Consider the following 25,591-nt stretch of genomic DNA (forward strand, 5'->3'; position numbering starts at 1 on the left):
AATAAATAACTTAAAAGAAAAAGACTGGAATCTCACCATCTTTCTAATCCTTCCTTCCTATTTCTTAAACACTGATGAAGTTTGAGAGCCGTGAAGAGTTCTGACTGGCCGCACGTTCCTGTACGCTCCTCCACCGATAACAGCTCATTAGGCAACGGCCAAATTGTTTCATGGGATTGAGATTAGATTTTTTTTTTTTTTTTTGAAAGCACTAATGACATATAGCTGAAAATAAAAGAAGCCAATTATGTGGAAGCCGTGAGAAGCGTCTGGAGCTCTCCGATTACAGATACCGACGGGTCGCCTTCACGTTGTTTTGATATTGCGGTGAATCCAGCGAGGTGTTGGAGCCGACCTTTTAAACTGTATGAAGAAGTGAGACGGTTTCTGGGTCACTGACTCAGCGAGAGTTTGGTAGAAGGAAGGAGATCACCGGTCGGCGACAGATAAATCCTGTCAACATTGCCGCTCTGAGTGGCATCTTAGCAGCCAGAGGTGCTAGGTCAGACCACCTGTCAGTGAAGCTGTCCGTCATGGTGGCCGGTGCCATGTTGCTCTGGCAATCACTGTTTTTTTTCCATTTCAGAATGACACAAAAAGATGTCAAGATCTGGAAGCTTTAGTGAAACTTGCCGTATTGTGTCATCCTGGTAAATAACAATTAAAAACATTAACAGGGTAGTCCGGATGAAAAAAATATATTTATTTTTTAAAATCAACTGATGTTAAAAAGTTATACAGATTTGTAAACTACTTCTATTTAAAAATCTCCAGTCTTCCAGTACTTATCAGCTGCTGTATGTCCTGCAGGAAGAGTTTCATTCTTTCCAGTCGGACACAGGGCTCTCTGCTGCCACCTCTGTCCATGTCAGGAACTGTTCAGAGCAGGAGAGGTTTTCTATGGGGATTTGCTGCTGCTCTGGACAGTTCCTGACATGGACAGAGGTGGCAGCAGAGAGCACTATGTCTGACTGGAGAGAATACACCACTTCCTGCAGGACATACAGCAGCTGATACGTACTGGAAGGCTGGAGATTTAAAATATAATAATTTACAAAACTTTGTGATACCAGTTGATTTAAAAAAAATGTGTTTGTAAAGTCGGAGTACCCCTTTAAAGGGGTTGTCCAGCACTACGAAAACATGGCCACTTTCTTCCAGAGACAGCCCCACTCTTGTCTCCAGCTTGGGTAGGGTTTTGCTGCTCAGTTCCATTGAATTGAATGGAGCTTAATTGCAAACCGCACCTGAACTGGAGACAAGATTTGTGTTCTCTCTGAAAGAAAGTGGCCGTGTTTTTGTAGCACTGGATAACCCCTTTAAGACATTGCACTACATCTTAGACTGCACAATTGCTAGACGCACTCCTTATTATATACAGGAGCAGGTACAATAGAATCTATTGTCTTTTTATATTGTTTGATCCTGGCTGGTGTTTGTGTGCATGTTCAGAGCTTCTTAATTGGAGAGACTGTATGGTAATATAGGGGGATAGATTGTTACTGTGTACAGGTTGCACTGATCCAAGGATTTGTTCTGCCTCTTTACATACATCCTATGTCTCACAGGACAATCCTCTTAGGCCCGGGCTACACTTTTTGTAGAGCCACAGACTAAAATCCTGAGAAATACAAGGCGCTGCGAGCAATCCTGCGGACACACAATAGTTAAGTCGGTCAGGAGCGCTCCAGAATCTCCGGGCAGCTTTAGCCTTAGACTTCTCACAATGCATTTAACAACGGCACAAAGATATATTCCTAACATTTTAATCCTGCTGATTTGCTTTGCTTCAGTAAGTAAGCCGATAGGAAGCACAGCAGCATTATGCAGGATTTCCTATGTTTTTATTAACGGTTTGTGTTTAAGGGAAACTCCGGCGAATCTTTTTCTTTTAAATCAAGTGGTTTTAGAAAGTTATATAGATTTGTAGGACATACATTAGCTGATAAGTACTGGAAGTGGTGTATTCTCTCCAGTCTGACACAGTCCTCTCTGCTGCCATCTCTGTCCATGTCAGGAACTGTCCAGATCAGCAGCAAATCCCCATAAAAAACCTCTCCTGCTCTGGAAAGTTCCTGAAATGGAGAACATACAACAGCTGATAAGTACTGGAAGACTGGATATTTTTAAATGGAAGTAAATTGCAAATCTGTGTTACTTTCTGACACCTGTTGATTTTGAAGAAAAAGAAAAAATTATAGACGTTTGTCAAAAATGAATGTAAAAAAAAACAAAAAAACCCCAAATAATAATAATAATATCCGTAGATATTGCTATAGAATTCCCACATCACCAGAGATGCCCGTGGGATTGTCAAGTCAGCTAGAAACATGTCATTCGTGTCTTACATTTTGTAGGATTTTTATACGTGTGCGCTGAACACTCTGCATTGAATTACCAGTGGCTGAAGAAGTTGGATGCAGCCCTAAGGCTGCTAGAAAGCATGGATACAGCCTATGGCTGTGTGGTGTCACACTACTTGTCATCTTTTGTGCACCCCAGTAAGTCGTGCACTCAGGTAAAGTGGTGGATGAAGTATTTAGTTTCCCCACTAGGTGTCACTGTTCTTGATATTTATTATCACATAAGTATTTTGTACCGTGTGTTATTTGCTGACCACTAGGAGGTGCTATTTTTTCTCTATCCTATCCTCTTCTGCCTCTCTCTACACACACTCGGCCCCACCGCTCACAGGAAGGTACACAATCACCCCTGTAGGAGGTGTTACACTGGTGGAGGGAGTGAGTCAGTCTTCTAGTGAGAGAGGACACAAAACAACAGTTCCTGCAGAGGTTAAGCCTGGAACTAACCACAGATGCAGAAAATACTTTTTTCTAAAGTAACAACTACGTTTACTATGCAGTGCTAAGCAACAGTAGGGGAGAGTAGCAACCAGGGAACACCCTAGCCCACGTCAGGAACTCCTCAGAAGAGTGCAGGACAGACTCCTGAAACAATTGGAGTTGATCCCAGTAGTACAAAGCTACCGTACAAAGAAGGTCTCTGTATCCTACTGCACCCAGATACTGAGGACTGGGGCTAGTGCTACCCACCTGGGACAGGTTCTACGATACCAGGGGGAAGAAGGCGGTCAGACATTACTCTTAATGGGAGTATGAGTATCCCTTCACTACTTAGATATCTCCACTATAGTTCCAGCAGAGTACAAGGTGTACAGTGGGAAAGGGCTCCTCTGGCAAACCTCTCTATAAAGCTCTACTACTACTTCTGCTCAAGCTTCTACTCTTTCAAAGCACCTACCTCAAGCACTAAGTCAGCACTCAAGTCTGTGTCAAGAATATTTCTGTCTGGAAAATGTGTACTGTTATCTTGCCAAAGTTCTACAGTAAACTGTTATATTTTACTGTCAAACGCACATGACTCTCTCTACCTCTGTTTGCACCTGCACCTATACACACACAACCGCACACCATGGGTTGTTTTTCCCCTTCTCTGTGTGTGGCGGTACTGACATCCCGGGTGGGTCAGTTACCACTCCAGGTTTCCGTAACAAGCGCCCAAGGGACCCGAAACAAACCCGGAAGGTTACCGACCATTAGGGGACACAAACCGGCCATACACAAAAGTGGATACCAACATCACACCTGTGTGCTGAACCGGCGTCACGACAAATAACATCAACCGAGTACCACAGCTGTATCCAGCAGGGCTCCCTAGGGCTGCATCCAACTTCTTCAGCCACCGGTAATCAAATGCAAAACATTAGGATGGACCCCGGCGAGGTTCGCCCATCTCTAGTGAAGTGCTGTTTTCTTTGTTACCCCTTTTCCTTAATTTTTTTTTTTTTTTTGTTCTTGTTTTCGGCTGGGTTCACACTACGTATATTTCAGTCAGTATTGTGGTCCTCATATTGCAACCAAAACCAGGAGTGGATTGAAAACACATAAAGGATCTGTTCACACAATGTTGAAATTGAGTGGATGGCCGCCATATAACAGTAAATAACGGCCATTATTTCAATATAACAGCCGTTGTTTTAAAATAACAGCAAATATTTGCCATTAAATGGCGGCCATCCACTCAATTTCAACATTGTGTGAACAGATCCTTTCTGTGTTTTTAATCCACTCCTGGTTTTGGTTGTAATATGAGGACCACAATACTGACTGAAATATACGTAGTGTGAACCCAGCCTTAAAGCGTAAACTGTCATTTCAGTGTCATTTTTCAGAAAACAATAAGTATCAATAGTACAAGTGATTTAAAAAAAAACTCTAATATTGTTTATTAAGCAAAAGAGTTTCCTTATGTACTCAAAAAGCTGTTTTCCTACCTCCCCTACCTTTCCGAGAGGAGTGAGCAAGGAAGGAGAAATATCAGTCCTGCACAGCACAACACCCTGCAATCTTCTCTCAGCAAGTTTCTAAATAAGCATTGACCTTTCTGATCTCTGAATCCAGGTGTCCAGGTGTCTAAAAACAGCTGACCTTCATGTCTCTTTTTCCTACTCACCCATCTCCCTCGGCCCCTCCCCCCTCCATAGGATATCATGGACACAGCAGAACCCGTCCTCAATTGCTTCTCTGTAATGAAGACGGATTTGCCTGATAATGAACAGATGAGAAGTGTGTGTGAGGGGGGGGGGGTAGCTGGGAAACTGCTTCTTTAGTACAGAAAGAGGCTTTTTTGCCTAGTAAAACCTATTACAGAGTTAATTAAAATCGCTTTTACTATTGACTATTGAAAAGGAAACACGATGGTTACACTTTAAGCTTAACCCTTAGAGGACCTGGCCAATTTCAATTTTTGCATTTAGAAAGCCACATAAGCCCTTATTTTTTGTGTCGCTAATTGTACTTTGCAATGACAGGCGGAATTTTTGCATTTGGTACACTGCGAAACCAGAAAAAAATTCAAAGTGTGGTGAAATAAAAAAAAAAACACATTTCTTTTATTTGTTTTTTTTTTTCGTTTTTACGTCGTTCGCCCTGGGGAAAAACTGACTTGTTATAGATGTTCCTCAAGTCGTTACGATTACAACGATATATAACATGTATAACTTATATTGTATCGGATGGCCTGTAAAAAATTTCAAACCATTGTTAACATAAATATGTTCCTTAAAATCGCTCCATTCCAGGCTTATAGCGCTTTTATCCTTTGGACTATGGGGCTGTGTCAGGTGTCATTTTTTGCGCCATGATGTTTACTTTCTATCGGTACCTTGATTGCACATATGCGACTTTTTGATCACTATTTATTACAATTTTTCTGGATTTGATGCGACCAAAAATGCGCAATTTTGCACTTTGGGATTTTTTGGCGCTTACGTCATTTACCGTGCAAGATCGGGAATGGGATAAATTAATAGTTCAGGCGATTACGCACGCAGCGATACCGAACATTTTTATTTATTTATTTGTATATTTTTATTTATAACATGGGAAAAGGGGGGTGATTCAGACTTTTATTAGGGGAGGGGAATTTTTACTAATAACTTTTTTTTTTACCTTTTACACTTATACTAGAAGCCCCCCTGGGGTTAGGGTTATTCCCCCCTGGGGTTAGGGTTATTCCCCCCTGGGGTTAGGGTTATTCCCCCCTGGTGTTAGGGTTATTCCCCCTGGGGGACTTCTAGTATAAGTGCACTGATCTCTCATTGAGATCTGTGCTGCATAGATATGCAGCACAGATCCATGAGATAGGCACATCGATTGCTTCCGGCTGCTGCAGCCGGAAGCAATCGAGTGCCGAGCCGGGATCATCGCCATTATAGCACTGACCCCGGAAGGGGTAAGATGTGTGGATCATTTTCCCGGAGGAGCGATCCTCCCCACTAGACACCATGGAACGGCTGCATTCGGTAATCGGATGCAGCTGTCAACTTTGACAGCTGCATCCGATTGCTGTATTAGCGGGCACGGCGATCGGACCGTGCTCGCTAATACCCGTGGTCCTGGGCTACTAGCGGCACCCGGGACCGCGGTGGTACAGAGGATTAAAGGGGGTAGTGCGGCGCTAAGCAATTATTCACGAAAAAACACACATTACAAAGTTATACAACTTTGTAATGTATGTTCTGTATGTGAATGGCCCCCTTTTCCGTGTTCCCCCCCCAAACCAAGCTAAACCCGGAAGTGTGGTGCATTATACTCACCTGATACGTGTCGACCTCCGGCCGCCATCTTGTGACAATGATGTAATCTTCGGGAGGCCGGCCGAACCGCTGCAGCCATCCCTCATGCCGGCCCCCCTCTGCCGCATCATCAGCTGCTCAGCCGCAATTGCCTGAGCATAACTTAGCTTAGCCAATCGCGGCTGAGCAACTGATGACGCGGCAGAGGGGGGCCGGCATGAGGGACGGCTGCAGCGGTTTGGCCGGCCTCCCGAAGACTACGTCATTGTCCCCAAGATGGAAGCTGGGGTTGACACAGATCAGGACACGGGGAAGGGGGCCATTCACTAACATAACATACATTACCAAGTTGTATACAGTGGCGGTCTTTGGCACCAACATCCAGGGGGGCTCCCATGCCCCGCTCTTGTGCTCAAGACCGCTGGACAGGGCCGCTGCCCCGCTCGCTGCTGCCATCTGAACTGTAACTATGAGCACTTCGTAATGAGCGCTCATAGTTACATGCAGCAGCACTGACAGGGCGGGAGACATTGGCCCCCTTCCGGTCAGTCACTCTTGTGGCCACAGGAAGGGTTTTCCCTGCGGTCACAAGTGGCCGCTTTGTCCTTGTGGTGCTGGCGCTCCAGTGACATCACTGGAGCATCGGCGCCAGGACAAGGGGAGTGCAGCCTCTTGTGATCGCAGGGAAAACCCTTCCTGCGGCCACAAGAGTGAAGAGAAGAGGAGACGTCCAGACCCAGGTGAGTATAAGTGTTTTATTGTGTTATATACTATATGGGAGGGGGAGCACACAGGGATCTGTTTAACTGGGGGAGCGCACATCGGGGGTCTATATAAATGGGGGGAGCACACAGGGGGGCTATATAACAGGGGGAGCACACAGGGGGGCTATAGACTACTGGGGCGTCACAGAGGGGTCTATATACTACTGTGGGCAGCTCACAGGGGGTCTATATACTACTTGGGTCAGCAGAATGGGGTCTATATACAACTTGGAGAGCACACGAGGTCTATATGCAAGTGGGGGAGCACACAGGGGGGCTATATACTACTGGGGGAGCACACAGGGGTCTATATACTACTGGTGGGGCACACAGGGGGTCTATATACTACTGGAGGAAAATACAGGGGGTCTATATACTACTTGTGAGGCACACAGGTGGTCTAGATATAACTGGGGGATCACACAGGGGTCTGTATACTACTGGGGCAGCACACAAGGGGTCTATATAATACTGGTGGGGCACACAGGGGGTCTATATATTACTGGGGGAACCTCACAGGGGGTTTATATACTACTGGAGGAGCACACAGGGGTCTATCCAAGTGGGGGAGCACACAGGAGGTTTATATCCAAGTAGGCGAGCACACCGGGGGGCTAAATACCCCTGAGGGAGCACACAGGGGGCCTATATACTAGTGGGGGAGCACACAGGGGGTCTATATACAACTGGTTCAGCACACAGGAGGTCTATATACTTCTGGGGGAGCACACGGGGGGCTATATATAACTGGGGGAACACACAGGGGTCTATATACTACTGGGGGAAGCAAACAAGGGGTATATACTACTGGTGGGGCACACAGGGGGTCTATATACTACTGGAGGAACATACAGGGGGTCTATATACTACTTGTGAGGCACACAGGTGGTCTATATATAACTGGGGGATCACACAGGGGTCTGTATACTACTGGGGCAGCACACAAGGGGTCTATATAATATTGGTGGGGCACACAGGGGGTCTATATACTACTGGGGGAACCTCACAGGGGGTTTATATACTACTGGAGGAGCACACAGGGGTCTATCCAAGTGGGGGAGCACACAGGAGGTCTATATCCAAGTAGGGGAGCACACAGGGCGCCTAAATACCCCTGAGGGAGCACACAGGGGGCCTATATACTAGTGGGGGAGCACACAAGGGGTCTATATACAACTGGGGCAGCACACAGGAGGTCTATATACTTCTGGGGGAGCACACGGGGGGCTATATATAACTGGGGGAACACACCGGGGTCTATATACTACTGGGGGAAGCAAACTATTGGGGGCAGCACACAAGGAGTATATATTACTGGCGGTAGCGCACAAGGGGTATATACTACTGGGGGCAACACACAGCGGTCTATTGTTTTGGACCGCGTGTCAAGGGGGGGGGGGCCCAGACATAACTTTGCTTGGGGCCCCAGAAATGCCAAGACCGACCCTGGTTGTATAACTTTGTAATGTGTGTTATTTAGTGAATAATTTTCTAAAGCCGCACTACCCCATTAAATTCTAGTCTAGTATTGTGAGAAATGTCAGCTTTTATAGCATATTAGTAGGGAGTGCTTTATTGACATGTTATTCAGATTATTGGCTAAAGAAGAGGATTGACTTCAGTTTGTGCTTTAGTTACTCGCCCTTTGTGACCTTGTTGGGACTTTCAAGATGAGCTTCAAGTGGAAACTTGTTAGATGGAGCTTCCAGCCGCCTTGAGACATTAGACCTCTCAGCATTTATCATGTCTGCGTTCTGTTCGACATTCTGGGACGTCTTGGATGTTCTCAACCTATTTACATCCCACTTCTGGAGATACTTAGCTGCCCTTACCCCTCTCACCTTGACGTACATCATTGACACCTTTGGCTGCATGTAATGCAGGAGGATGCAAAGTCTAGCAAAGTTTTATTACAAGAGCACTTCTAATTTTGTTCTGTTTAAATCTGCTCTTTATATTTAAAGTATAAAATCCATATAGTATAATTGCTGCAAACATAAAGAGAACACAGATGGTCCCTATCACTCTGGCAGTTTGGGTAGTTTTACTTTGGTGGGTCTACATTGCGTTTCTGCAATGTTTTTTTTTTTAAATACGGTTATGCAAAAAAAAAAAACAGATGAAAAAAGGATGAACAAAAAGGATGCATTTGTGTGCATTTATTTTGATTTGTATTTGCATTGAGTTCCATTATAAAAACGGATCAAAACGCATAGTTTTTTTTTATCATACACAAAAATATGGTCGACCACATTTTTATAATGGAACTCAATGGAAAAACAGATGAAAGTAAATACACAGAAATGCATCTGTTTTTTTCATACATTCTACTGATGAGTTATAAAATGCTTTACTGATAACAAGTCCTAGTTATACAAGTAAAATAAACTTAACATTATTTTACTTCCATAATGTTGGCTTATATAATTTCCTTTCTTCTGCTTTTAATGCAAACTATCAGCTCTGTTGCCTTCACCAGCCCCAACTTCTTGTCTGGTGTACCATCCTGTAATAGACTTCCTGTCTGGTGTACCATCCTGTAATAGACTTCCTGTCTGGTGTACCATCCTGTAATAGACTTCCTATCTGGTGTACCATCCTGTAATAGACTTCCTGTCTGGTGTACCATCCTGTAATAGGCTTCCTGTCTGGTGTACCGTCCTGTAATAGGCTTCCTGTCTGGTTACCATCCTGTAATAGACTTTGTCTGGTGTACTATCCTGTAATACATTTCCTGACTGGTGTACCACCTTGTAATAGACTTCCTGTCTGGTGTACTATCCTGTAATAGACTTCCTCTCTGGTGTACCGTCCTATAATAGACTTCCTGCATGGTGTACCATCCTGTAATAGACTTCCTGTCTGGTGTACCATCCTGTAATAGACTTTGTCTGGTGTACTATCCTGTAATAGACTTCCTCTCTGGTGTACCGTCCTATAATAGACTTCCTGCATGGTGTACCATCCTGTAATAGACTTCCTGTCTGGTGTACCATCCTGTAATAGACTTCCTGTCTGGTGTACCATCCTGTAATAGACTTCCTGTCTGGTGTACCATCCTGTTGTCATGAATTCAGCCAACTTTATCCTCCTCCTGATGGGAGGGTTTATAGTCAGAAAAGTGTAGCGGAAGGGAGATAGAGTTGGCTGAAATCCTGGCCAGGGTGTACACAGGAAAATGAAGCCCAGGATGTAGACCAGAAAGGAAGCCAAGGGAATAAATACAGAAAAACAGTTTGTATTAAAATCCGAAGAAAAGCATGAAGGTACTAAAATAACTTTGTTTACTAATATATGTTAATTTATTTTATTTAGTGCTCTGGAATCACAGGCGATTTAAAAAAAAAAATAAAAATAATAATTTAACAGTTGAAAATAGGTTTCATCAACGGAAAACCTCTTCAAGACAATAACCTCTTAAAGGGGTACTCTGGCCTTTTTTTCTTTTTTTTTTCTTCTTTTTTTTAAAATCAACTGGCACCAGAAAGTTATTGTCCGTGTAAGGGACCTATTCCACAGTAACGATAATCGGCCGGATCGGCCCCATTTGGCCCGATTCGGCCGATTATCGTTTGGTGAAATAGAGAGAACGATCAGCCGATGATCGTGTCATCGGCTGATCGTTCATTTAGGACCAGACCCAAAATCATTGTTCCATCGCTACGGTTGAATAGCGGTGCGCGGCGGGCGACAGACAATTTGACAGGCTGCAGCATCATACATTACCTGTCAGGTCTTCTCGGCGCTGTCTTCATCCCCAGGTCCTGTGCGCTCTATCTTCAGAATGTCCGGTCAGCTGACAGAGCGCTCAGCCAATCACAGGCCGGGACTGCCGCGGCCTGTGATTGGCTGAGTTTGGCCGGTCAGCTGACTGGCCATTCTGAAGACCCGGGGAGGAAGACAGCGCCGAGAAGACCTGTCAGGTAATGTATGATGCTGCAAGGGCTGCAAAGACATCGGTAACGATGTCCTTGCAGCCCTCACTCAACGATCATCGGGCCGTGGAATAGGCCCAGTAAATGAGCGGCGATCTAATAGATCGCCGCTCGTTTACATCGTTGATCGGGCCCTCCTCGGCCCGTGGAATACGACCCTAAGGGAACTGGACGAAAGAGGACAGGTGTTGCCCTGATGCTGGTGCCCGCCCTGCTGTCCCTGCCTATTTGCCTCAACTGTCCTAGGCGGCAACGGACGACTTGTCGACAGTCCCTAACTTGTATAAGTGAATACTGAATGAAGACAAGACAGACAAAAAAAAACAATAAATCAGGGTCAGGGGCCTGGGTCAGTAACTAGCGAAAAACAAAATCCAAAAGAGAAGTCAAGAGTCAAAAGCCAGAAAGTCAAGATACCAGTAACACAGTGCAGGAACAAAGGCTAGGTCAAGAAACACTTGGAGTACAAGGTTCCATCTCAGGCAGGGGGAAAATACTTATGGGGCCTGAAGTCCCAGCCCCCACCTCTTGACAGTTATATAGATTTGTAAATTGCTTCTATTTAAAAATCTCTACTCTTCCAGTACTTATCACTTGCTGTATGTCCTGCAGGAAGTGGTTTACTCTCTCCAGTCTTTTTTTAAAAATTTTTTTGATGCTTTAATTTATTTGTATAGAGCACACAGATTCCGCAGCACTTTACATAGTTTTGCCAATTATTGCTCCCTGTCCCATTAGGGCTCACAATCTAAATCCACCCATCTGTATGTTTTGAGTGTGGGAGGAAACCGGAGGAAACCCCACAAACACGGAGAGAACATACAAACTCTTTGCAGATGTTGCCCTTGGTGGGATTTGAACCCAGGACCCCAGCGCTGCAAGGCTACAGTGCTAACCACTGAGCCACTCTCCAGTCTGACACAGTGCTCTCTGCTGCCACCTCTGTCCAAATCAGGAACTGTCCAGAGCAGTGGAGATTTTTTATGGGGATTTGGTGTACCCCCTTTAAGGACACAGGCTATTTGGGCTTCAGGGCCAATAAAAGGCTAATAAATGAAAATCTGCTTCACGATATAACATGGTGGTGAGCTCTGTGGTGCTATACTGTACTTGTGAGGGGTTCTGTACCATCAGATGCTGTGTTACAGGGATAGCAGAGCTTTTTCTCCAGGTCCCAGCTGATGTGCACATAGGGTGTAAGGTACATGGTAGTCTCAACATTAAAACCATGCAATGAATGTTCTAGAATCTAGATCATATTGAGATTCTCCTTATTCTCTTGGTGGCCGTTGATTTCTCGAGCTGTTAGCACTCATTGGTAATAACCATGTAAGCAATGTGCTCTTCTTGCAGGATGTTGTGTATGCCCGCCGCTCCTTGTCAGCCATTTGCTATAATGTCATTCCCTATGAAGGTCATCTGTTCCTTTCTGCGTCTTCATTTTATTCAATTACTGATGGTCCTTTGTCACATTGTTCTGCCAAACATATTAACTATTGGATCCTCCATTGTTCCAGCACTCGGCACCACGACATAAACTGTAAGGAAAATAGCTGTAATATGTGAAAGGATGTTCCAGAGAGAAATGCAGCTCACAGTGACTCCGGGCTATAGTTCTGAAAGTTACACATGGACAACTATCTATCTATCTATCTATCTATCTATCTATCTCCTATCTATCTATCTATCTATCTATCTATCTATCTATCTTCTATCTATGTATCTATCTATCTATCTATCTCCTATCTATCTATCTATCTCCTATCTATCTATCTATCTATCTATCTATCTATCTATCTATCTATCATCTATCTATCTATCTATCTATCTATCTCCTATCTATCTATCTATCTATCTATCTATCTATCTCCTATCTATCTATCTATCTATCTATCTATCTATCTATCTATCTATCAATCTATCTATCTCCTATCTATCTATCTATCTCCTATCTATCTATCTATCTATCTATCTATCTCCTATCTATCTATCTATCTATCTATCTATCTATCTATCTATCTATCTTCTATCTATCTATCTATCTATCTATCTATCTATCTATCTCCTATCTATCTATCTATCTATCTATCTATCTATCTATCTATCTATCTATCTATCTCCTATCTATCTATCTATCTATCTCTCTCTCTCTCTCTCTCTCTCTCTCTCTCATATCTATCTATCTATCTATCTATCTATCTATCTATCTATCTATCTATCTATCTATCTATCTATCTATCTATCTATCTATCTATCTATGTATCTCATCTATCTATCTCCTATCTATCTATCTATCTATCTATCTGTCTATCTATCTATCTATCTATCTCATATCTATCTATCTATCTCATATCGATCTATCTATCTCTCTTCAGTTTATAAAAATGACTGGTGCCCAAGAGATCACGGTGAATACAACACAAACCTGTGCACAGTCACCATGGTCACTATTGTCGAGGCGCCACCTTAAAGGAGTAGATTAGCAATAAATAAATAAATAAATAAATAAATATGTAAATCAATTGGTGCCAGAGATTCAAAGATTTGTCATACTTCTATTAAAAAATCTTCAGTGTTCCAGTACTTATCAGCTGTTGTATAAGCTGCAGGAAGTGATGTATTCTCTTCAGTCTGGAGAGCAAAAGTTTTTTTATGGGGATTTGCTGCTGCTCTAAACAGTTCCTGACATGGACAGAGGTGTCAGCAGAGAGCACTGTGTCAGACTGGAGAGAATACACCACTTCCTGCAGGACATACAGCAGCTGATAAGTACTGGAATACTGAAGATTTTTTAAATAGAAGTAAATTATAAATCTCTGATTTGAAAAAAAATAATAATAATTGGTTAACACCCCTTTAACTCATTGGCCCAAGAATGGGAACCATATTCATCATGGAGTCTGAAGGGCACCTTAACATAGTATGGAGGCACCCAGGATCAAATAACCTCAAGTGCTGCTAGGATGAACAACATGTCACTAAGATCACAGACAATATGGCCCATACTAATCCAATGACCTCAATAATAAACAGTAAAATGTACAAAACCCACCAAAACATAAATATAAAGTATTTGTCCAGAACAATAAACAGTTTTCTATGTACGTAGCTCCAATAGACGCTTATTGTCACATATCTTATTTCTGGTATGTTTGACCCTTTTCAGTTGTTATATATATATATATATATATATATATATATATATATATATATATATACAGACTGATCAGAACTGTATACTTGTAGTTTCTCTTTTAGTCTTATAGGTTGCAGTATTATTGTGTAGAGGAGCGGATATGAGAAGCCATGTCACGATACAATGAAATTCTGTCTTCACGCTTGGGGCTGTTCTTGTCCCGGTGCAGTGAGAATCCTCTAACCAGGACACTTCTAATTATTGTGTGATTCTTCTATGGTGGTGGTTCTAGGCATGTATATCACATAGAGCGGGGGATGCACTCTTTGCACTAGCATTCTGTTTGTGCTTGGATTTAATATTTTTTTTTATAAATTTGACTCCTTTTACACATGGACCTGTTTTTGTGTCCAGATTGTCGACACTTGTAGTTTACAGTATGTAAAATTTGCTTCATATTTTTACACCAATTCTATCTCGACGCCGCTTGTTTGTGTTTAGTCAGCCTTGTAAATGTGGATCATACATAGATAGCCCTTAGCCGGGTCTCTCTTGGTGTGAAGTGAAGAGTGTGGAGTTCAGCAACTGAATAAGAGATTGCTGGAAGTTCCCGCATCATTGTGCCGTGTTCACATGGTTCGTTGGTGGTCAGACACGGTTTGGGGTCATTTGCGCCTAGAAATTATCAAGTGATTCAGTTTCTCTGACCCGGTCCAGGACAATGGGGGAAATTAATCAAACATGGTGTAAAGTAAAACTGGCTCAGTTGTTCCTAGCAACCAATCAGATTCCACCTTTCATTTTTCAAAGAGTCTGTGAGGAATGAAAGGTGGAATCTGATTGGTTCCTAGGAACAACTGAGCAAATTCTACTTTACACCAGTTTGATAAATCTCCCCCTGTGTGTTTAAAGGAAGGTGGAAGGTGTCGTGTGTGGCCGGTGTCGTGTGTGGCCGGTGTCGTGTGTGGCCGGTGTCGTGTGTGGCCGGTGTAGTGTGTGTGTGTGTGTGGCCGGTGTCGTGTGTGGCCGGTGTAGTGTGTGTGTGTCCGGTGTCGTGTGTGTGTATGTGTGTGGCCGGTGTCGTGTGTGTGGCCGGTGTCGTGTGTGCGTGTGTGTGTGTGTGGCCGGTGTCGTGTGTGTGGCCGGTGTCGTGTGTGTGTGGCCGGTGTCGTGTGTGTGGCTGGTGTCGTGTGTGTGTGTGTGGCTGGTGTCGTGTGTGTGTGTGTGGCTGGTGTCGTGTGTGTGTGTGTGGCCGGTGTCGTGTGTGTGGCTGGTGTCGTGTGTGTGTGGCTGGTGTCGTGTGTGTGTGTGTGGCTGGTGTCGTGTGTGTGTGTGTGGCTGGTGTCGTGTGTGTGGCTGGTGTCGTGTGTGTGTGTGTGGCCGGTGTCGTGTGTGTGGCTGGTGTCGTGTGTGTGTGGCTGGTGTCGTGTGTGTGTGTGTGGCTGGTGTCGTGTGTGTGTGTGTGGCCGGTGTCGTGTGTGTGGCTGGTGTCGTGTGTGTGTGTGTGGCTGGTGTCGTGTGTGTGTGTGTGGCTGGTGTCGTGTGTGTGGCCGGTGTCGTGTGTGTGTGTGTGTGTGGCCGGTGTCGTTTGTGGCCGGTGTAGTGTGTGTGTATGTGTGTGGCCGGTGTCGTGTGTGTGGCCGGTGTCGTGTGTGTGTGTGGCTGGTGTCGTGTGCGTGGCCGGTGTCGTGTGTGTGGCCGGTGTCGTGTGTGTGGCCAGTGTCGTGTGTGTGGCTGGTGTGTGTGTGGCCGGTGTCGTGTGTGTGGCCAGTGTCGTGTGTGTGGCTGGTGTCGTGTGTGTGGCTGGTGTCGTGTGTGTGTGTGTGGCCGGTGTCGTGTGTGGCCGGTGTAGTGTGTGTGTGGCTGGTGTAGTGTGTGTGTGTGTGTGGCCGGTGTCGTGTGTGTGTATGTGTGTTGCCGGTGTCGTGTGTGTGGCCGGTGTCGTGTGTGTGTGTGTGTGGCCGGTGTGTGTGTGGCCGGTGTCGTGTGTGTGGCCGGTGTCGTGTGTGTGGCCGGTGTCGTGTGTGTGGCTGGTGTCGTGTGTGTGTGTGTGGCTGGTGTCGTGTGTGTGTGTGTGGCCGGTGTCGTGTGTGTGTGTGTGTGGCCGGTGTCGTGTGTGTGTGGCCGGTGTCGTGTGTGTGTGTGTGGCTGGTGTCGTGTGTGTGGCTGGTGTCATGTACGGAAGGTGTCATATGTGGCTAGTATTACATATGGCTGGTGCAGTTTTCTGCTTTTTTTTCACCTAAGCTCTATAGATACCTCATCAAAACCGCATGGATCTCTACAACCAGATGAAAATGTCACAAATATCTGCATCACATCTGCCATGTGTGAATGGTGGCTCCTGGCCATGATAGACGTCTTCATTTCTCTCACGTCGGCCATTAATACGGCTATTAACAGTCCAGGACTCCGACCTCCTATGTAACCATGACCTCACACATTATCAGGGGACCGTAAAGAATCTACGAGACGCCGAATAAAAAGGAAAAATAATAATCTGGCTCCTTACTTTTAAACTAACTTGTTCTTTCCCATCTAATAGTAAAGAGGTTCCTATTCTATGGAATGGAATCACATGATCCGGGCACAAAGAGAAGCCAGAAAGATTAAGCAGATCGACTCTTATTAAGCAAAATAAAAAGGAGAAGAAAATGATTAAACGGAGAAAAAAAAAACAACTTTTCTCTTTTTAAATCCTATTACTAGATTTGCATGTCTATTCCGCTTCAATATAATTAAGGACGATGATCAAAAGCGTCAGAGAAGGCTATCTCTCCCTCCGTCCAGCAGTGGGCCATTTCTAAAGGTTTCTGACTGCAATAAGGAGGATCTTGCCGGCAGGAGGCACTTGTGGTAATTAATCGCGCTTCCTTTTGATAAGTGCAATCCCCCGAAGGAGACGCGGAGGAGAGAATATCACATAGAAGGAGGCCGAGCGTTCTCTTATCTATGGAGTCGCCCAGGAGAATGACTGTGCTCCTCACATTTCTCTGTCTCCATCTGACAACCACAAGAACTCGTATTTTCTCTTATACGTGCCGTTAGGCTATTATTACATTTTATTTCATTTAATCCATTTGGCCCTTTAGCTTAGAGGAACGGGCGATGTTCTTAAAGTGGTGATGACGGATACGGATGACGGACTGTGTAATTGTGTATCCAGGATACTCCTCACTGTTTTATCCGTGGCATTACAGTATGGCGTTGTAGAATCCGCATGTTATTAGGTCTCAGACAGGACCTTCCAGGATTTCCCATGGCGATTTCTTACGACAAATGTTATTGTTTGAATTGCGGTTACACATAATAATGATTCCGCAGCACTTTACATAGTTTGTCAGTTTTGGTCCCTGTCCCTATCAGGGCTCACAGTCTAAATGAACTGTTAATAAATCTGTATGTTTTGGATGTGAGAGGAAACTCCAGCGCTGCAAAGCTACAGTGCTAACCACTGAGCCACACATTCACATATATAGCAATGCGAATAGACTATAACACTATACAGTACACAGTAGTACACTATAACACTATACCTACAAGTACACTATAACACTATGCCTAATAGTACACTATACCTAATAGTACGCTATGCCTAATAGAACACTATAACACTATACCTAATAGTACACTATAACACTATACCTACAAGTACACTATAACACTATGCCTAATAGTACACTATAACACTATACCTAATAGTATACTATACCACTATACCTAATAGTACACTATAACACTATACCTAATAGTATACTATACCACTATACCTAATAGTATACTATAATACTATACCTAATAGTACACTATACCTAATAGTACGCTATGCCTAATAGTACACTATACCACTATACCTAATAGTACGCTATGCCTAATAGTACACTATAACACTATACCTAATAGTATACTATAACACTATACCTAATAGTATACTATACCACTATACCTAATAGTACACTATAACACTATACCTAATAGTACACTATAACACTATACCTAATAGTACACTATACCACTATACCTAATAGTACGCTATGCCTAATAGTACACTATACCACTATACCTAATAGTACTCTATACCTAATAGTACACTATACCACTATACCTAATAGTACACTATAACACTATACCTAATAGTACACTATAACACTATACCTAATAGTATACTATACCACTATACCTAATAGTATACTATACCACTATACCTAATAGTACACTATACCACTATACCTAATAGTACACTATAACACTATACCTAATAGTACACTATACCTAATAGTATGCTATGCCTAATAGTACACTATAACACTATACCTAATAGTACGCTATACCACTATACCTAATAGTACGCTATGCCTAATAGTACGCTATGCCTAATAGTACACTATACCTAATAGTACGCTATGCCTAATAGTACGCTATGCCTAATAGTACGCTATACCTAATAGTACACTATAACACTATACCTAATAGTACACTATAACACTATACCTAATAGTATACTATAACACTATACCTAATAGTACACTATACCTAATAGTACGCTATGCCTAATAGTACACTATACCACTATACCTAATAGTACACTATAACACTATACCTAATAGTATACTATAACACTATACCTAATAGTATACTATACCACTATACCTAATAGTATACTATACCACTATACCTAATAGTACACTATACCTAATAGTATACTATACCACTATGCCTAATAGTACGCTATACCTAATAGTACACTATAACACTATACCTAATAGTACACTATACCACTATACCTACAAGTACACTATAACACTATGCCTAATAGTATACTATAACTCTATGCCTAATAGTACACTATACCTAATAGTACACTATACCTAATAGTACGCTATGCCTAATAGTACACTATACCACTATACCTAATAGTACGCTATGCCTAATAGTACACTATAACACTATACCTAATAGTATACTATAACACTATACCTAATAGTATACTATACCACTATACCTAATAGTATACTATAACACTATACCTAATAGTATACTATAACACTATACCTAATAGTACACTATAACACTATGCCTAATAGTATACTGTAACTCTATGAATAATAGTACACTATAACACTATACCTAATAGTACACTATAACACTATACCTAATAGTACGCTATGCCTAATAGTACACTATACCACTATACCTAATAGTACGCTATGCCTAATAGTACACTATAACACTATACCTAATAGTACTCTATACCACTATGCCTAATAGTACACTATAACACTATACCTAATAGTATACTATACCACTATACCTAATAGTATACTATACCACTATACCTAATAGTATACTATAACACTATACCTAATAGTATACTATAACACTATACCTAATAGTACACTATAACACTATACCTAATAGTACGCTATGCCTAATAGTACACTATAACACTATACCTAATAGTACGCTATAACCTAAAATAAACTCCATAATGGAGCAGATGATAGTAGCATACATATTCTCCGTCATGATTTTGCTTTTCTTGTAATACAGTGGTTGTGATATGGACGGGGCTGTAAACACATTCGCATTTACATAAGTACACTAAATAAAATCCTACTTTACTTTCTTTCAATAAATCTAAAAATGGACGGAGTCTAAAATATCTGTGTGAGCGGAGACAGATGTGTTCCATCATTATCTCCTCACTCATCTGCATCTAATTGCCCAACTGCTTTCTGAGTGGCAATAAAATCCCTATAGTACGGACTCCCAACCCAAAATCTATCCATAAGGTAAAATGCAATATGTAACACTTGATAAGTTTGTAGCCATAAAATCTTAATGGACTCCCTCCTATGACATCATTAAAGCCGAGCTTTTCAGGTAATAAGCTTTATAAGTAACCTTTAAGAGGTCCAGGTAAGTTGTTTTGTGGGTATTTATGTCCCTGGTGGAACACTTCACTGTACTTTGATGCGTATATGAAATACTGTATATAAGTGCCTTACAATAATAAAAGCTATAAGGGAAAAGGATTTGGTGAGTGAGGTAAGGAACATTCAGGTCTAAGAGAATGGCTCATAACCAGCAGTCATGTATACAGAGGCAACCTGGAATATTAGAAATAGTACTGTATAATTGTTTAAAGGGAACCTGTCACCATGAAAAAGTATTGGCATCATGTTATAGAGCAGGAGGAGCTGAGCATAGTGATATATATCTTTATGGAAAAAGATTCAGTATAACTTATAATTTATTGATTGTAATCTCTGATGTTTCCATGCTAAGGAGTCCAGTTCATAGAGTGACTCCACCCACTGGACTCCTTATCACAGAATGATCAGGGATTTCAATCAACTTGTTACAAGTTATACTGAATCTTTTCCCACAATGATATATATCAATCTGCTCAGCTCCTCCTGCTCTATAACATTATGGGGATAAATCAGAGAGCATTGTCTGGGTGGCAGATTCCCTTTAATCTCTAAATTAAGTTAATGAGATCATATGCTAAAGAGTAGAAGGGTGCTGGTAGCTCACCAATCTAATATTGATTATAGGTCATTGACACATTTTTCCTGGAAAACTTTTAAAGGGCAGGAATTGCCCCTGCAGCTATAAATACGTGATGATATCCCCCCAGCACTGTTTCCGGCCATAAAAGTAATCACTATGAGCGATACTTATATGGACTGAAAATGTACTTTGTAAATCCTGCCTATGTAGTCATTGGGGCGGTCCTCAGCTGCTAACTAGTCACAGCCGGAGGGAAGCCTGTTCGTCAATCACGCCTCCCTGGGAGCGTCATATTGGAGCCAGTAGCGTCACAGAGTGGCCGTCCCTGAGCGCAGACTCTCCCAGGAAGGTGGGATTAATGAAGAGTTTCCCCACCAGCCTTGACTAGTTGGGAGCTGAGGAGCGCCCCCATGACTACATAGGTAATTACAAACAATGTTTTCAGGCTTGTAACAATTACTTATATGGCTCCAACCAGGGCTGGGGGGCAGAGAATCACCTCTTTATAGCTGCAGGAGCAATTTTGTAGTGAATAGTTCCCTTTAATACAAAATGGGACCATACAGTGTGAAGTTGTTGAGTAGCCAGGCCTATTCTGTATGGTGGATTTACATGTGAGGAACATAAAGATATTGAAATGAGATTACTCAGGACACACATGTCTATTACTTAAACAGGTAAGTATGCTTTAGGACAGGTAAGTATGCTTTACTGACATGTCCCTCGCAGCCCTTGGGGGCTGCGAGGGACATGTCAGTAAAGCATACTTACCTGTCCCACTCCCCCGCCGTTGCTGGATCCCTCACCACCCACTCTTTGCTGCTGTTGGTGTTTTATTAAGATTCTGTGATGTTTTGCTCCCTCTGGAAATGGCCGGTCAGCATACAGTCTACACTGAGCAGCACATCATTGGGTGTTTTCAATACACTGACAAAAGCGAAGAGCGAGCCGCCCGCGATCTAGCAGCGTTGGGGGAGCTGGACAGGTAAGTATATTTTACTGACATGTTCCCTGCAGCCCAGCAGGATGCCCAATTATCATATTATCCTGGACAACCCCTTTAACTATCTATAATTTTATCACCATGACACTATGTACACATGATCACGCTTTGTTATCCTTCTCATCATGTAGACATCTGGTACTATGGAGCCATTCCCATCTGAGGTATTGCTGAATTTCATCTAACATCTGATGTGTGAAGGTAGCGGGGTGACATTGAATGGCTTATTATTATGCCTCCCAGGCGAGTCTTCTGTTTCCGTCATACACCGCTATAGGAAAAAAGCAAAATTACTTTTCAACAAAACCAATGTTTTTTTTTTTCCTTCTAGATTGTCTTGTTGTTTGTGACTTTATAGACCATCTCACTATATGTTATTATGGAAATGACCCGCTGTATAAATAACCATGTCTTATTTCATTATTTTATGCTTATTTTGCCTCCTTTTGCTTTGTAGGAAGCAGTCTATCGAAGCAAGACTGGGCCATACAATGGCCGGCTACAGAAGCTGGGAAGGAAAACAGTCTGATCACCCAGCAAGAGACGGCTCAGTGGATCCGAACGTATCTTTCACAGAGTCCGAAACTACAATCTAAATGTATCCAGCACTACTGCCACTTGCCTGTAGCTCATGGATCCCTGTACACTAATGTAGACAGGTTGACTGTTGAAGCATATCCAGGTTCATGCCAACCTTCAGAGACTGGGCACCGCTCATTACCACCATCCCCCCGCCAGCGGCATACAGCTCACAATAATGCACCAAGGACACCTAATATAGTCACCACTATGACCCCTCCTGGTACCCCTCCAGTAAGAAGGAGGAACAAGCTGAAACCACCAGGAACCCCACCTCCTTCTTCCCGGAAGCTCATCCACCTTATCCCTGGATTCACTTCCTTGCATCGGAGCAAATCTCATGAGTTCCAAGTTGGTCACCGTGTGGATGAGTCTCACACCCCCAAGTAAGTAGCTGCATGTAGTTGCAGAAAGCCAAACGTCTGCGTACTTTAAAGGGGAACTATGAGCAGGTTAGATGAATGTAACTTGCTGATAGCCCCCTAATGTGCACAGGACGCAGAGGAGAAACATATGTCTCTTACTTCCTCCTCTGTTAGCAGTGTAATCCTTGGTCCAGAGCACTGTTAAGAGCACTGCCCCGCCCCCAAGCCGTCCTGCTCATTTTAATCATAATCAATGGAGTGGGTGGGTTGGGTTACCTTTAAAGAGTCACTGTCATATTTTTTTTTTTTTTTTGCAAAAATCAATAGTCCAGGCGATTTTAAGAAACTTTGTAATTGGGTTTATTAGCCAAATCTGCCATTATCTGCATGTAAAAAGCCTTTTCCCAGTTCCCCCCCTCCTTCCTCTTTTCCATCCACTGCAAAAAATCAGAAAATTGTGACTTGTTGCATGAGTCACACTCTGTCTGCTCTAGGGAGAGGGGAGGGGGGAGGAGGAAGGAGGGAGTTAGCCGGCAGCAGAAAGCAGATAACAGAGGATTACAGGCAGGGAGCTGTGTGACAGCTGTAATCTGAGCTCAGACAGGTCAGTGGTGACTGTCAGAGGAGATAAGGGGTGAGGTATTTGTAGATTAACTCTTTGTTGTCCTGTTTTGGTCTTTTCTTTAGCTCTCTCCATAGGAGAACAATGAAGACAGGGGGGAGAGCTTCAAACTGCTTTTTCATGATAAAAATGCATTTTTTGGCTAATAAACCTAATTACAAAGTTTCTTAAAATCGCCTGGACTATTGATTTCTGCAAAAAAAATTCACGACAGTGACACTTTAAGGATAGTGACATTAGAGAATGTTTGGTAGGTAAGGATAGTGACATAGGAGAAGGTTTGGTAGGTAAGGATAGTGACATAGGAGAAGGGTTGGTAGGTAAGGATAGTGATATAGGAGAAGGTTTGGTAGGTAAGAATAGTGACATAGGAGAAGGGTTGGTAGGTAAGGATAGTGATATAGGAGAAGGTTTGGTAGGTAAGGATAGTGACATAGGAGAAGGGTTGGTAGGTAAGGATAGTGACATAGGAGAAGGGTTGGTAGGTAAGGATAGGGGAAGGGTTGGTGGGTAAGGATAGTGAGATAGGAGAAGGTTTGGTAGGTAAGGATAGTGACATTAGAGAAGGTTTGGTAGGTAAGGATAGTGACATAGGAGAAGGGTTGGTAGGTAAGGATGGTGATATAGGAGAAGGTTTGGTAGGTAAGGATAGTGACATAGGAGAAGCTTTGGTAGGTAAGGATAGTGACATAGGAGAAGGGTTGGTGGGTAAGGATAGTGACATAGGGGAAGGGTTGGGTAGGTAAGGATAGTGATATAGGAGAAGGGTTGGTAGGTAAGGATAGTGATATAGGAGAAGGGTTGGTAGGTAAGGATAGTGATATAGGAGAAGGTTTGGTAGGTAAGGATAGTGACATAGGAGAAGGTTTGGTAGGTAAGGATAGTGACATAGGAGAAGGGTTGGTAGGTAAGGATAGTGATATAGGAGAAGGGTTGGTAGGTAATGATGGTGATATAGGAGAAGGGTTGGTAGGTAAGGATAGTGACATAGGAGAAGGTTTGGTAGGTAAGGATAGTGATATAGGAGAAGGGTTGGTAGGTAAGGATAGTGACATAAGAGAAGGGTTGGTAGGTAAAGATAGTGACATAGGAGAAGGTTTGGTAGGTAAGGATAGTGACATAGGAGAAGGGTTGGTAGGTAAGGATAGTGACATAGGAGAAGGTTTGGTAGGTACGAATAATGACATAGGAGAAGGGTTGGTAGGTAAGGATAGTGGCATAGGAGAAGGGTTGGTAGGTAAGGATGGTGATATAGGAGAAGGGTTGGTAGGTAAGGATAGTGACATAGGAGAAGGTTTGGTAGGTAAGGAGAGTAAATTATTAAGCATTACTAGATATGTGTCCAAACAATGGAAACTGCAGCTCAGTGTTTCCAAATGTAAAATAGTGCACTAGGGGAGGAGGAATCCTCTATCCGAGTATCATATCAGCAGTTCTGTGATAGCAAAGACTTCAGAAGAGAAGGATTTAGGAGTAGTGATGTGTGCTGGACTGTATATATATAACGGTGTACTGGGCTGTATATATACATATATATATATATATATATATATATATATATATATATATATATATAATGGTATGCTGGGCTGTATATATATATATATGTATAATGGTATGCTGGACTGTATATTATATAATGGTATGCTGGGATGTATATTTATAATGGTGTGCTGGGCTGTGTATAATGGTATGTCGGGCTATATATATATATATATATATATATATATATATATATATATAGTTAAGTATAAAAAAATTCCCAATCCAACTAACACATTTCCAACCCAAAACAGGCTCCTGATCATAGCAACACAATTCTTGTTACAGCGGCCAGCGTGCACACAACATCTAATTGACATTTGTAGCCAGTATACGGTAAATAGTCATTTTTACTATTTCCAAGACCTCTGCTTGCTGTCAGTAAATGGGGAGGTTGATAATTCAGTCTGTGCTATGTGTGATGTATATAGCTCAGACTCCAGGCTGATACCTCCCAGGATGCATTGCAGACAGTAGATGGATAGAGCAGGTACAGGACTCTCTAGGTGTAAGAAGTGGAAGGTTTTTACAAGTTAAACGTCTGTTGATGTAAAGACAAACCTTCCCATTCACTTATTGCAAGTCAGCAAATCCTGAAAATGTGAGAGATTGAAAAGCAAATAAGACAAGAAAAATGAGGAAAATGTCATACGGAAACGATTTTTCTGTATCGATTTCCCCCAGTGTTCCTGCTCCTGCCACCCACTCCAATGTGTTACTAAAGTGCCAGATCAGCAGATTGGCCCAGAGATTTGTATCTTTTTACACTTTTAGGGCAAGTTTTGTTCCAATCTCGAACACATTATTGGAAGGGTTCCATTTTCTAATCATCACATAATATAATACATCGCATATAAGGACATCACATAATTTAATACATATATAATAAAGTAGCCCTAGCATCTCCTGGGGATGACGCTGCATGCTATCAGGCGTCTGTCCCGGCATCTACCTCAGGATAAGTTCTAGAGATCTGGTTGGCAGAACAGGTTTCTTACAATTGCAAAGATGAGGCTGGCCGTAGTCATCGCT

At 42.7% G+C, this 25,591-nt stretch overlaps 1 protein-coding gene across 3 annotated transcripts in view; it reads left to right on the forward strand.

Moving 5' to 3' along the window:
- Positions 1-25,591, forward strand: part of KSR2 (kinase suppressor of ras 2) — a 304,420-nt gene that overhangs the window by 91,442 nt on the left and 187,387 nt on the right. For all 3 annotated transcript variants that reach the window (XR_011362254.1, XM_069963967.1, XM_069963968.1), the window contains exon 4: positions 21,909-22,416. Coding sequence is in view for 2 of the 3 variants with exons in the window: in XM_069963967.1 (XP_069820068.1) it covers positions 21,909-22,416 (508 nt within the window). In the remaining variant the exon portion in view is untranslated. The remainder of the gene's footprint in view (positions 1-21,908; positions 22,417-25,591) is intronic.

Source organism: Dendropsophus ebraccatus, chromosome 3, assembly GCF_027789765.1.
Source record: "Dendropsophus ebraccatus isolate aDenEbr1 chromosome 3, aDenEbr1.pat, whole genome shotgun sequence".
In the NCBI taxonomy this organism is placed as follows: domain Eukaryota; kingdom Metazoa; phylum Chordata; class Amphibia; order Anura; family Hylidae; genus Dendropsophus; species Dendropsophus ebraccatus.